The 15192-nt window shown below is 35.0% G+C and overlaps 1 protein-coding gene across 2 annotated transcripts in view; it reads right to left on the reverse strand.

Moving 5' to 3' along the window:
- Positions 1-11699: 11699 nt before the first annotated feature.
- Positions 11700-15192, reverse strand: part of LOC138708015 (ER degradation-enhancing alpha-mannosidase-like protein 1) — a 158647-nt gene continuing 155154 nt past the window's right edge. For both annotated transcript variants that reach the window (XM_069838122.1, XM_069838123.1), the window contains one exon: positions 11700-13107. In XM_069838122.1, coding sequence (XP_069694223.1) covers positions 13012-13107 — 96 coding nt within the window. In that variant the 3' untranslated portion in view covers positions 11700-13011. The remainder of the gene's footprint in view (positions 13108-15192) is intronic.

Raw genomic sequence — 15192 nt, forward strand, 5'->3', positions numbered from 1 at the left:
TGTGTACAATAACGTTCACTTTCAGATGTAATACATCAAACATGTGTCGGAATTAAGTGGTATCATCAGTAGAACTTTTGGGTTATAGGTAAGTGAATTAAAACTGTGCACCGTTATTTATAGTTGTGCATACTTTACAGTAGATTGACGTTAAGACATTTCTATTTCAGTGTATTTCACAGGTGACGATAGAATTAGGATAGATAGTGTCCAAGAAAATGGATTCTTGTTCTGTAGGAGAATTGACAGTTGATAGTTGTCACAAACTAACACCCAATCTATTGCCTTATTGGACGTGAAAACCTTGCCTGATTAAGACAGGCAATAATTATTGTGGTGCAGACTGAGAAAACCGAAGGACATAGAGACTGTTTGTTATCATTATCTGAAGGTATACTGCAGTGACAAATATGCACATCTCTTTGGACGAAAATGTTGTGATCCATATAGAAGACATAAGACGGTTATTAAGAAGGGTTTACGACATGTAACAGAAGACCTCGCCGACAGAAAGAAAACATTCTCTCTTATACCTGGCCAGTGTATGTGTGTGTACAAATTGCTATACAAGATTACAAAATAATAGTGATGATTCTGATAAATTTGTGGACAATCAGCCATTCTCAGTACTGCCAGATGAAGAGCGAGAGTCAAAAAATTTGCCATTTTCACAAGTAGGAATATCACCCTTAAAGCAGAGGAGGTTCAGCAGTGAACAAAAACTTGCTCTTGGGAAGGGAAAGTTAGCAAAACTTCATCAGCTATCAAAGGTAGACTGGAAAAAGCCCTTCAGGTTACACTGAATTCGAGTTCAAAAAATCCAGAAAAAGATTTAGTTGCGCTTGGTAGGGATTATAAGGACCTTCTTGACTCTGTTAAAAGTTCCTTACAAATGGCATTGACAGTTCAAGAGAAAATGCGACTAGTTTCAGTTGCGCCACAAAGCTGGTCATTAAAGAAAGTAGCTGAGGAATTTGGAGTGTCAGAGTATATTGTAAGAAAGGCGAAATCACATGGTTTGTTCTTTGACATCACAAAGAAGACTGGCCATCCCGTGCCTGAGAATGTTAAGACAGCACGAATGTGTGGTACTAGTTGATTTTTCCAAAAATTATACATTCATAGATCAAGATGTGGTTCAAGGCTACCATTGGACAAATGATCAGGTGACTCTCCACCCGGTAGTTGTTTATATGCACCAGGATGAAATACCAAATGTTCCCAACCCCGTTTCTCTATGTATAGTAAGTGACTCTATGATGCATGTAACCAGTATTTCTTACCATTTTCACAAAGTTTTAATTCAACACCTCAAAACATTAGACGAGAATATGAAGAAAATTTTTTACTTTAGTGATGGAGCCGCATCTCAGTATAAAAATAGGAAGAATTTTGTTAATTTAATTCATCATACAAATGATTTTGGAATAGATGCAGAATGGTATTTTTTGTCGTAAGCCATGGGAAAAGCCCTTGTGATGGTATTAGTGGAACAACGAAAAGACTAGCAACAAAAGTTAGCTTGCAGTGTCCATATATGGACCAAATTTTATCAGTCAGAGATCTATACAAATTTGCAAATGAACATATTGCTGGAGTGAAATATTTTTATGTCAATAAAGAAGACATTTGTCTCATGTAAGTGGAACTGATGGAACGATTTAATAACTCTGTATGAATTCCTGGTACAAGAGAAAACCACTCATATGTACCATTAGATGACAGACATTTGAGAGTTTCCAGAGTTTCATTGTCATATAAATTCGTTGATATTTCTGTAACAAAATAGGTATGACGTGTAATAAGTAGGCCTAAATATGCAATAAAAAAGTCATGGATCAGAGTTAGTAAAATTCATTGTCAATGATAGAAATCTTGTATCTCTTAAAAGAATGAAAAATACAAGACAGTTTTGTTTGTACTGAAAGTACATACAATGAATAATCTTCTGTAAAAATTGCATAATTTTTTTCGTATGCCCTTTCACACAATCAATTAAAAAAGAATACTTGAAAAAATACATTTTGTTTTCATTTCAGCCAAGGTCAAAAGTAGATCAAGATGTTTCACAAGCCAGAATGAGGAAATACAACACCACTATAACTGGAAGAAGTTTCGTGAATTTCTCTGCAGCAGCATATCTGTAATTAATTTTTTACAGATTGCCAAGAGTATGTACACCCACACATATTCAATTGAACATTTCTCGAAAACTACTGTCCCATAGAAAAAAAATACTGTGTTTCCCTTCTTATGATACATCAATAATTGTTCAGACTAAATTTCACTCAAATTTGGAATTTGACTGCCACAGGTTTTTGGCGAAATTTGTTGATTTCAGATGGAATGACTCATATGTAAAGTATGTGGCAATTTAATAAATAGATTAAAAGTGAAACAAAAATATATAAAATTAAGAAATATAACAAAAAAGAAAACAGGAAATGAACAATTTAAGGTATATGTACACCCACAAAATGCAAAAAATGATGAAAAACTAGAATTTTCAAAATAAAACTATTTTAGTAGAGAATTATCTCCCCTTTAATTTTATATAAGAATTTTCGATTTATGCCTTTTGATTTTTCAGATAAGTCCAATTTTCCAAAATTCTGCGTCATCAGCCACAGTCACTTCTACGAAGATCACTCAAAAAGTAATGCACAACATTTTAAAATTATTTTTTATTCTAAACCTTTACAATTTATGGAGGTCATAGATACATTCTTGTATTCAAATTTAATTTAAGTCATTCCCGTGAGTGGTGCCATGATGGCACTTCAAGTTGGTTGCTGTATTTGACATTCGTCAGAAGCAACGTGCTGTTATCAAATTCTTGTGCTGTGAGAACGAGAGAGTGGGAAACATTCACAAGAGGTTGAAAAAAGGTGTATGGAGATGCAGCTGTTGATTATAGTACAGTTAGTCGGTGGGCAAGCAGATTATCTTGTGAAAGAGACCACGCCAATATTCGGGATACTCCTTTCAGTGGAATACCCTGCACTGCACGAAGACCTGACAACATGCAGCACTTTAACAACATGGCTGTGGCTGACAAACATGTAACAGTGAAAGAATTGTCACTCCAAGCTGGAATAGAAGAAGCAATTCTGTGCAGAGTAGTGAAACAGTTGGGGTTAAAAAAGGTTTGTGCCAGGTGGGTTCCGAGGATGTTAATAGAAGCCCACAAAGAAACCAGAAAAACAGTGTGCAGCGAACTTTTTGACCAGTATGAGAATGGTGGAGATGAATTTTTTGCAAGAATTGTGACAGGAGATGAAACATGGCTCCACGATTTTGGTCGGAGATAAAGAGGCAGACAATGGAGTGGCATCATGCAAATTCACTGAAGGAAAGAAATTCAAAACTGCTCCTTTGACAGGAAATATTATGGCTAGTATGTTTTTCAATTCAGAAGGACTCTTGCTTGTGGACATTATGCCATACGAAACCACCATTAATTCTGATGCATATGTGATAACTCTCAAGAAACGTCAAGCTCGACTGAGTCATGTTCGACCACATCGGGAAAAGCAGAATGTTCTGCTTTAGCAAGACAACACATGGCAACATGTCAGTCACAAGACCACAGACCAGATCAGAAAACTTGGATGGACAACACTGAAACATCCGCTTTACAGTCCTGATCTGGCACCATGCAATTACCATCTCTTTGGTAAACTGAAGGAACGAGGTTTGAAAATGATGACTCCCTCATGCACGCTATTGAAGAGTGGCTCAGACGTGTTGGTCCAGACTTTTATCGTGCAGGTATACAGGCCCTCATTCCAAGGTGGCGTAAGGCAGTTGAAAGGTGCGGGGATTATGTGGAAAAGTGACGTATTGTTCCTGAAGGATGTATCTACATTCTATGAAAATAGCAAAGCTGTAGGTTAAAAATGTAATTTTTAAATAAATATTGTGGATTACTTTTGGAGTGATCCTTGTAGCAGTCAATCCCCTCGTCCAACATTGCTTGTAAAATAAACTTCTTTGTAGTCCCAAAATAGATGCATAGATATCAGGGCATGATCATTAGATTGAAAACACGTTTTTACATAATGAAGTAATTTATAATCTTTTACTGTTAGTCATAAAACTGTAAATTTGTGTGTCAGTGATGTTGTACGTCATTTTAATAAGAGTCCAAAAGTAGAAATTAAAATTCTGAGGAGGATGGGCATAAAACCTGGGACAAACACCATCGCAGGATTTGTTGCATCAATGGAAAATAAGGACAAAAATGCCAAAAAAACGTTCAACACCTGAAGTTAAAACAAGGAGGAGGTATTTGAGAGGCAGAAAGAAGCTGAAACTGGACCGACATGAAGCTGCTTAAGGGGTGACATATGATGATGGAGTCATCTAGGCTCTGAAAGTTTGTGGCTCATTTCCCGTAAATAGTAATTTTAGAATATTTAATTCTTTTAAACATGATATCTCAGCCAAATATGGCGATACCAAGAAATTACTGGTGTCATTTTGAAGTTTGAAATGTCCCCATGTGCCTGACAATGAGTAAAATAACATTAATATAGTTAATAATTATCTATGGATTTTTACATGATTTATGCAACATAAACATTAGTTTAAGTTACATATATGGTAATATTTAATTAATGTAAATGAAAATAATAAACAGCTATATGTCAGGCACTAAAGAATAGTTTTAGCTATAAAACAGTGAAGAAACTGTGGCTCTATCTTAAAAACTGCATAAGCTATCATGTTTCAAGTTGTATGTCAAAATTATTAACAAAATAATTTTTATAAACAATTTAGACATAATTTCAAGGAATCTGTTCACTTCATTCTCTTTCTGATACCATTTTCAATTATTGTATAAAAATTTTACAGGGCAAAATTATGCAAAACAAAATTTTTTTGTACGTAAAGGTGTACATATACCTTAAAACAATTAATTACAAATTATAACAGATTAAAGTAAAAGTCCAAAACTGTAATGGGCTGCAATAGTAGCCAACATGAGCAATAATGGGATTATTATAAGTGTGAGCACTGAAATGTTAAAACTAAGAAACAAGCATATTTTTAAATATTACTTTACTCAATATTGTGATCTAACTCACATTTGTAAATACAATACAATTATAATATTATAATTAAATATATGGTTTTATATTATTTAATATAAACCACTCCATCAATGAATCCTGGCTTCATACCCCAAAAAATTGTGCTATAATTTGCAGTGACCCAAGTATTCCATATTTTTGGATCAGAAGTTGGTCACCCTACTTGGCACACAATCAAAATTATAGATGCATTAGAAGATTTGAAGACCACAATATCTTAGAATGTAGGATTTCACGGCCAGCATCGCTAGGACTGGTATTTTCTGGGCTAGAGGGCCATGGTCTGTTGGTAATGCAACCAAACATTTCGTCCACTATTCCAGTGGACTTTTTCAGTGGCATGGTACATGTGAGCAGAGAGATCTGCTGTGTGTATCAAGGATAACTGGTACTGAGACTGGCAGCCTGTCAATATTTAAGGTGTGGGAGGATAGTGGCTTGTCGTCGCCACAGTTCACATCAGTAGCTTCAGTGTTGTGAGTGGCTGTCATAGTGTTCCATTGTCGGAGAAAGGGTTTGGTGTGTGTGCTTCTCAGGACTGGGTACCAAGCTTTGTTGACCTTGAGTCCTTCTTCCTTATGATTAAAGTTGTTTTTGTGTATTTCAATAGCCTCCCGATGTAACCTGGCATAGAAGTGTGGCGTAACGCTCAGGATGTCAGTGTCCTCGAACTTGATGTTGTGATCCCCATCTTCAAAAGCATGCTTGGCTATGACTGACTTGTCCATGTCACCTGGATGGCAGTTCCTTCTATGCTCGGTGATTCGGGTATTGAAGCTATGCTGTGTTGTATCTATATACACTGACTCACAGGAACATGGCGTAGCTTCAAGACTCGAATCACCGAGCCTTAGAAGGAACTGCCGTCTAGGTCACGTGGACAAGTCAGCCATAGCAAAGCATGCTTTTAAAGATGGGGATCACATCAGGTTCGAGGACACCGACATCCTAAGCAGTATGCCACACTTCTATGCCAGGTTACATCGGGAGGCTATTGAAATACACAAACACAAAAACAACTTTAATCATAAGGAAGGACTCAAGGTCAACAAAGCTTGGTACCCAGCCCTGAGAAGCACACACACCAAACCCTTTCTCCGACAATAGAACATTACAACAGCCAATCAGAACACCGGAGCCACTGGTGCGGACCACAGCGACGACAAGCCACAACTCTCCCACACCTTAAATATTGACATGCTACCAGTCTCATTACCAGTCATCCTTGATACACACAGCAGATCTCTCTGCTCCTGTATACCACGCCACCAAAGATGTCCAGCGGAGTAGAGGACGAAACGTTTGGTTGCATTACAAACAGATCATGGCTCTCTAGCCCAGAAAATACCAATCCTAACCACAATATCTTTTGTGTTTGTTCAACTTTGTCAGTTGAACAAATTCTCAAAAGTAAGATTTAAACAAAATACAGACGAACACATTAATATTTTTAATGTTATTTGAAATGTTTAATTATATTAACCGATCAAACAGCAATCTAGTTCTTACTTATGATCTTATCTGTTAATTCCATAGGAATATTTCTCTCTCACCTAACATTTGCTCTCTCTCATGGACTTGCTTTCATCTTTTATCAAATTTGTGTATGCAAGGCTAATTTCTCACATTATTATTACTAGTTAGAACATACTGTAACATGAGGAATTAGCCACTGGCATAGGTGGAAAGGAACTGGTCATCCTACCCCCATTATCTGCTGGCCTAGTTGCCTCATAAGTGATGCCATGTTGGTATCATTTGTGAAGCCCATACCTGTCTTCAGACAGTTGACTGAACAACACCCCAACTTCAAGCCGAATGTCAGGTAATCTATGGCGAATCCTCGGTCTCATATTGCTAATTTCCATTTCACTATCACTAATCACATTGACGCTAAATAACCTAGTAGTTGATACTGCGTCGTTAAATAATGACAAAAATCATGAGAAATTGCAAAACTTAATTCTTAAATCTTCTGTTATTCAACTTCTTCTTGGCTACAATATTTAAATGCTATATTTTCAAGAATGTTTCATAGCCTCTGATCTGTTAAGTTCAATTGACATACACTAAATTATCACTATATGAACACGATGTGTTTTATATCTGATCTGAAAGTAAAATTAATAATTTTAATTAAAATCAGTGCTTAGACTCCTACCATGCTACTGTAAAACTGAAAATATTCTTATTTCAACCATCTTTGGTAAAAAAATATAGGCTATAGATATCTTACTTTCTAACATATGAAACTACTGTTTCTCCCAGCAAAGTTTCACAGCCATAAATATCACTCACAGAATATAAAAACATAGTGCTTAAAGTTGCTTTGAAAATAAGATTTTTCGTATCCAATGTTACTCCCTAGCTTCTTATTATCTTTAGAGTACGTCCAATGCACTTTTTAATATGATTTTCGCAACATAAATCTTCAACATAATATAGAGTGTAGACATCTAAGTTTTCAACATGCTTTTGTAGCATGAAGATAATCATACTAATTTTCGTCACTGATATCAGTTTAACTTCCTTTTCGAATCGAGCTTCGTAGAAGTCTTGAAATACGTATAACTTCATAGTTCATGCCGAATTACTTTTTTTTTTTTTTTAATTGTGAGAAAAATATAAATAAAGAAACATATGGTAAATGTGATCACATCACTGAAATCAATATAAACGTCATCACCTTAATGCATCTAGAAGACAAAATCTGCACAACTCGATTTTTTCATGCCGAAGCAAAAGAGCTATATGATATGATAGGATTTGAACAAGCAGACTCGGAAGTTGTGATATAAAACAATGTCATTTTCTATTTTTTTAATTCCAATTTCATCAAAAGCCGATATACTCATATGAAGATGGAACATTTTAGTATATATTTACTTTGGTTTCTCTACTATTTTAAAAAAGTATCTGCTAATAACAGCTTAGTTTTCCATATCTCCAGAATGATGAATGACTCTATGATCTTGTGCTACTCAAAAAAATTGACTATGATGTGACAAGTCCGATCTGTAAGTTCTCAACAACGTGGAATTCTAGCCATCAGGAGTAAAATCAACATATAGTAGACGTCTGTAATTAAGTAGGGGAACCTATTGAACCATAGAGACTTTTTACCTGAAGGTATGTAATTAAATTTCATCAGTGTGAGGAAAATGAAACTTTAAATCATCAAAACATAACTTAAATTATTAGCTGTTTGTAAACAAAGTCTGATCAGTATCAATTTATTTATTTTTATGTGAAAACAGTGATTCTTACACATTTTGTATGAGTAAAAGTTAAGAATATTTTTATCTTAACTTTGAAAACTATTTCTTAAACATTACGAACTTATAAATTATTCATAGGCCTATATGATATCGGATTTGCTCACACATATCTATTAATCCCAAATGCATGACGTCTACTTTTTCTCCATTCATTTATTTGTATTAGATTGTTGTACCTGGCAAAAGATTACCAGGTAACGTGTCTCCAAGTTAAATACTGCACCTTGTTGCAACGTAACCTTACGAAATTTAGGTTTTCTTCTTAGTTACTTACTTACTGGTTTTTAAGGAACCCGGAGGTTCATTGCCACCCTCACATAAGCCCGCCATTGGTCCCTATCCTGAGCAAGATTAATCCAGTCTCTACCATCATATCCCACCTCCCTCAAATCCATTTTAATATTATCTTTCCATCTACGTCTCGGTCCTTTTCCCTCTGGCCTCCCAACTAACACACTATATGCATTTCTGGATTTGCCCATACGTGCTACATGCCCTGCCCATCTCAAAAGTCTGGATTTAATGTTCCTAATTATGTCAGGTGAAGAATACAATGCGTGCAGTTCTGTGTTGTGTAACTTTCTCCATTCCCCTGTAACTTCATCCCTCTTAGCCCCAAATATTTTCCTAAGAACCTTATTAGGTTTTCTTCTACAGTTTTAAAACCTGAATTGCACTGATAAGAAAAAACGACATTTAAATAGGGAAATTATGGAAAGATGCCATTAAGAAATAAAAATGAAGCTTATCAAAACTAGCGAGAATTTTAAGGAATATGGGAAAGAGGATTTAAATTATGAATCCAAATTATAACAAGAAAAAAAAAAAAGACTTCTTGCCAAAATGAGGGAATACTTTATCTGAAGGATATTGAAACTGAACACAAGAACATAACCTCTCCCCCCCCCCCCAAAAAAAAGATCATGCATTATGAAGACATGTTTTCGTTCTTCTTAATCTGTCCTCATATATCATGATATATCAAGGAACAAGAGATCACCATGTCTTTCGATCTTCCACTAAATCACCTTTTGTCCTTTACTTTTCTTGGAAGTCTGTCGGGATACATCCTCAGCATATGATCAAACATGTTATATCTTTGTATTCAGTGACACAGATGGTTTTGTTCCTGATTTTATCTCTTCTAGCTCTCCTTCCAATCTTCTGTAAATAATGCATTTTCATAGTCTGCGGACAATTCTGGTGTCTTGATATTAATGCCCAGCTCTTACAACTGTAGGAGAAGATTGGCGCAAACGTTGACATGTGTACAACAATCTTGGCTCTATTCGACAATTTCTGCTTGGATAAGAAGAGCTGGTTGACACAAAAATTGCCAGCTGGCAGTAGCTATCATTTTAAAAATTTCTGAGTCCAGTTTAACCTAATGGAACACACTAGAGTATGGTACCAAGATACCTCAAACTCCAAACTTGTTCCAAGTTGCTGTTGTCAAATCATTATCAGATGAGTTGATGAATTTTACTCTCTCTGCTCAGAAACATGGTCTTGATCTTCTTCAGGTTCATCTACAATCCTCTCTTGCTGAGCACTTTTCCCCAGATCTCGAAATTTCTTTGGAGATCCACCTCACTCTTAGTAACTACAAAGGCATCTTCAGCAAAGACCAGTTCAATGCTGTAAACAGGTTGCAGTCAGATCTGTTTTCCTTCATGAATAAAATTGCACATAAATTCACTCTATCTCCATATGATTTCATTCTTAAACTAACTTTAAATATACTACTTGCAATTAAAATCTGAACCTTTTATACTCGAAAAGGGGATAAAACAGGGAGACAGCTTAAGTCTTATTATTTATAATACTGTATTTATGGATGAAGTGCTGAAGATCTGCAAAGCGAGAACCAATAAATCAGTGGTAGGGATGCAACAACCCAGACCAGTGTTTTGTCAGGTGTTAGCCTATGCTGACGACATCATACTAATCACAGACTCAGAAAGGAAGCTCCAACAAGCAGTGATTGAATGGGCAGAAACCCTAAAAGAAAGGGGGATGACAGTAAATCACAAGAAGAGTCAGGTTATGATGGTGGCGAGAACAGAAGAACAGGTAGAACAGATTAAGATAGAGTATGATGGGCAACAGCTGACACTTGTGGAAAGCTATGAATATCTCGGAACAATAATCCATCAAATAGGCAAGTTACAAGGAGAGGTGCGCAAGCGAGCACAAAAGGCCACTAATGCCTACTATGCCCTGAGACGTTCCTTATTCGGTAAAGAAGAGGTGGATAAAAAGACCAAGACCCGTGTGTACCAGGCAGTTTTGGAGCCGATACTCCTATATGGTAGCAAGAGCTGGACAGCAACGAAGAACGATACAAGTTAACACAGTGCAAATGAAGTGCCTAAGAAGAATAGTAGGGAAAACACGAACAGGGTAAAAAAACGAGAGGATAAGGGAGGATTTACAACTGCCACCCATAAGCAAGAGGATGGAAGACCAGCAATTTATTTGGTTTGGACATAGTACACAGATGGAGGAACACTGGAAACCACGCCAATTCTTGGAGGCTAGGCCGCAAGGGAAGTGACCTATAGGCAGACCAAGAACCACATGGGAGGAGGTGATGAAGCAGGTCGTGGCAAGCCGGGGGAAAACATTGTGTCAGCTCTGCAGCCTAGCTAGAGATAGGGACAAATACAAAAAGTGGGTCAGAGGCAATCCCCTAACACTGCGATAGTGGCACAATTAGGAAAGAAGAAGAAGAATTAAAACTTCTAGCTGTAGAGAAACCAAAGAATTTCTTTGCACTGTATTCCTTGTAGGCTGGAATACTCGACTAATTTTTATTTTCTGGAAGTATTTTACTTTACATGTTCCCACTTATAGCGTTAAAAATTAAATTATAATTTTATTTCAAAATTAAATTTGCTTTCCTTTTAAACTATGCTTAATTTACTTTGTCACTTATGCCTAAGCACACGTAACCATGGCAATAAAACATTCCCTGATACAAACAGATGATAAATAATATCCTTTGTATGTTGCAACAGATACTGCATGAGAACACATATTACAGAAGAATAATAAATAAAATATAGCCTACTGTTTACTGAACTTCTGTAGATAGCAACTGCTATTGTTACATACAATACCACCTAAGGGAAATGTGTATTAACCAAAATGTTATTGGATACCTCTCGTGATTTTGGCAGACTTGTGGAGCATAACGTGTGTATCTTGAAACTGTTTATGATGTGTTTAATTACATTATAAACCACTAGTAATATTACAATAAACATAAATTTAATAATACAAACAGACGACGGAATGTAACTATTGTATTACAGCTGATATGTTCTCTTATAAATGGCACTCATTTAATTATGAAATAGTAATTACATGTAAGGCATGTAAGATATAATACACTAAAATTAAATTTCCAACTTATTCCGTTCATCCTTACTGATGATTCGGTCCCAACATTTCAACATTAAAATTTCTTAAAAGTTTTTAAACAATTTTGAAACCCAATTTCAGAGAACACTGAGAATTCTGACTCTAAATATAGTGAATAATTTGAATTGCATTTATTAATGCAACAAATGCTTTCATAATTAAAAGAAAAAATAACAGCAATAAATTTCCTGAAGAATCCAATCAAATGTTTTAAACTACTAACTTAAAAATAATGAATGGAGTTTTATAGCAAACTTACACACTTAGTTGATATTTTTATAAATATTATTGCAATGATTATGACTTAATACCCATTTATTCAATGGTTTAAAGGCAGCTTGATAACAGGCTTTTCATACAATCACTTTCCTAGGGTACTGATACTCTTGCAAGCTATAAAACTTGCAGTAATTATAATTGCCTGCAGAGTTTTAATAAATAAATAAACCAAGGAATATACATAAGATTTATAATGACAATGATGGACACATTTGTTGAGAACTAAAATTACTTATTCTTATATTTTCATTTTTTTTAAAGTAGCTACTTTTGTTAATTAAAATTTCCATGAAATTAAAAGGATATCATACTAACTGTACCATGACCTACATATACTTCTTTGAGGTATTGAAAATCAATTTGGTGAACTTGGTATTTTAAAATTATTATTATTAACGAAACAGCATGATTAAAAATCCATGCATTCTCAAATTTATATAATGGTGTTACTGAAAGTTTGTAAAATGAAATACAGAAATATACTTGAAACAAGATGTCAGTAATATACACACCACACACTAGTGATACTTTAACAGGTCACTTATAATAAAACATGTACAATTTTTCTTTCACATTATAGAATTTTCTTAACCTCTGGGACAAATGGCTGATAAAATATATAAATAACTTGGTTAAAAACCAAAAATATTCCTCATATGAATTATGTTAATTTGTATCATCAATGACCAATACATTACATTCAGATGCATAAGTAATGATTGAAATTGATTATACAGATACTTATTTTCTATGGATATGAAATGAACCCAAAATAAAATATGAGAGCTTTTTAGATTTGCTTATCATGTGATTTTGTACTAGAGAATGCCTTTTATCATACTCAGAGCTCAGCTGACTTACCCTTAAAAGAGTCATTGTATGAGGTATAAAGATTGTTTTATACAAATCTGTACACAGTACATTATACACACTTAATAATTTTCCAAACCTAGAGTTTTACTAATTTGCACTAAGTAGTGACTCTTGATTGGCAGGAAGTAAGTCCTCTCAGCATCAACAGCTTCACACTGAAAGCAAAGGATTCTCTTATCAGTTTATTGACACAATGAAATTCACAGTGTTCTGCCCAAGGGCAGGTCTTTCGTTGCAAACACAGCATTCTCCAATCTTCCTATTTTCTACATTCCTCTTTGTCACCGCATATGATCCATATATCTCAATGTCGTCTATCTATCACCTGAGAACATCTTCTGCCCTGAACTCTTCACATTCATCATTCCTTCCAGTGCATCCTTCAATAGGCAGTTCTTGTCAGCCGTGACACAACCAATTGAGGACATCATCTGAATAACGGTGTATACCCTTATACGTCTGTTTTCCAACTATCAAGGGATTAGATACTTGAATGCATATAGTACAATGTAGCAAATTTTCGTAAGTCTAGCTTCAATATGTACCATAGGACACAATGTTAAGTGTTTACATTCAACAAGTGAACGCGCCTACTACAGCAGTAGTCACATGCTGTTGCAAGCCATAATGTAGTAAGCTAGTATGCGATGCTTAGGCCTATTCAAGTTGTCCGTTGCAGCAGTGAATCATGACCGAGAATATGGAAAAAGGAAGCTTGTGAACAAAACTGAATGGAAAACCAAATAATGGAAAATAAATAGAAACAGAGTCAAGTCATACACAACTTGTACAGGCAAAGAAATGGAAGAGAAGTCATTTACACCTGTAAGAAGATGATGTATAAAAATGTGTACACATGAAATTTCAAAGGAGATCAACTCTCTATTTTCAAATGCTTTTGGGACATGGGTCAGAAATTAGAACAATATCATTTTATTACTTCTTGCCTCAAAAGAATGAATCTAAAAACTAAGAAACTTCAATCCTTCAAGAATAGGAATAATTTGTGGAAATATATAGCCATTCCAAGATAAATGTGCCTAAGTGGTAAAAATTAAATTTGTGATAACAAAATTTATTTTGACAAAGAGAGCTTCTGAATAGTGTAAATTGCCAGATTCCAAAAAAAATATATATTTATTTGTACTTCTACTCTCATTTCTTAAGGTCTCAAAACAATGCAGTAATCTTGTTCTTGAAGGCAAATTTGTATCCCTATGTTCTCACCACTGATATAGCCGAATCAGTTTCCTTGAGGTGGTAATGCTTGCTACTTATTGGTAGAACCTATTAGGCACATGATGGACAGTGTGGTTTTAGGTTTTGTTATTTCCTGCAATTATTGTGACAATGTATAAAGATAGTCATCTTCTTGTCCCATACAGAATTAGGAAAGATACAAAAGTTTGTTTTCCACGTTAATGAAAGAAGATAAGTGCACAATAGAAGTTACGTGAATACTGTTCTCATAAAGTCACTAATTTTAATTACGTTTTAATAGGGTATTTTTTAAGGAAATAAGGTTCCATATGGGACAATTTCAATCAGAACTTGAGGTTGCTGTATTGTTGATTATTGGTGTTTTATGTAGAGCATTTGAATTTGTTTCATAGGCTAAATGAAGAACTCATGAACAAACAATGGGAAAAAGTAGCAGCAATTCCCAAAATTCAGCGAAGTCACTATTTTTTACCTTATGACTGAGAAAGCATTCTTGTTGCCACAACAGCCAGATCAGAAATGTCTAGACACACCATCTTCAAAGAAACAACCACATTAACCACTCTAAGAAGCCTATATTACGAGATTTACTCTGACTTGTCACTTACAGGAAATGACTCAATCAGATGCTCGAGAGACAGATGAGTCTTGAGATGAGTGTGAAAATAGGCCTATGTCTTCTCTAGAACAAAGCCACCAAAACCTAAAACATCCCATGAATCTGGAAGGTTTAAATACTGGAAAGTTCACTGAAGTTGAATTGACAAGTGATAAGGGACTAAAACATAAATATCATACTAATATGTAATGGCAAATTTGAAAACGAAGGTATTAAACTACTTTTTTTTAAACAGACAACCAAAAATGACAAACATTTGAAGCTAGATGAGAAGTTCTCTTCATTTGAAAGCATTGTCAAAGTGTCTCAGATTAGAAGAATTCTAAATGATTCTGATATTGTCAGAAAATGAACTGACAGATTGTATTATAAATTTAATTGAAGGCTCTTAAATTTAAAT

Source organism: Periplaneta americana, chromosome 10 (genome assembly GCF_040183065.1).
Source record: "Periplaneta americana isolate PAMFEO1 chromosome 10, P.americana_PAMFEO1_priV1, whole genome shotgun sequence".
NCBI classification, from domain to species: Eukaryota; Metazoa; Arthropoda; class Insecta; order Blattodea; family Blattidae; genus Periplaneta; species Periplaneta americana.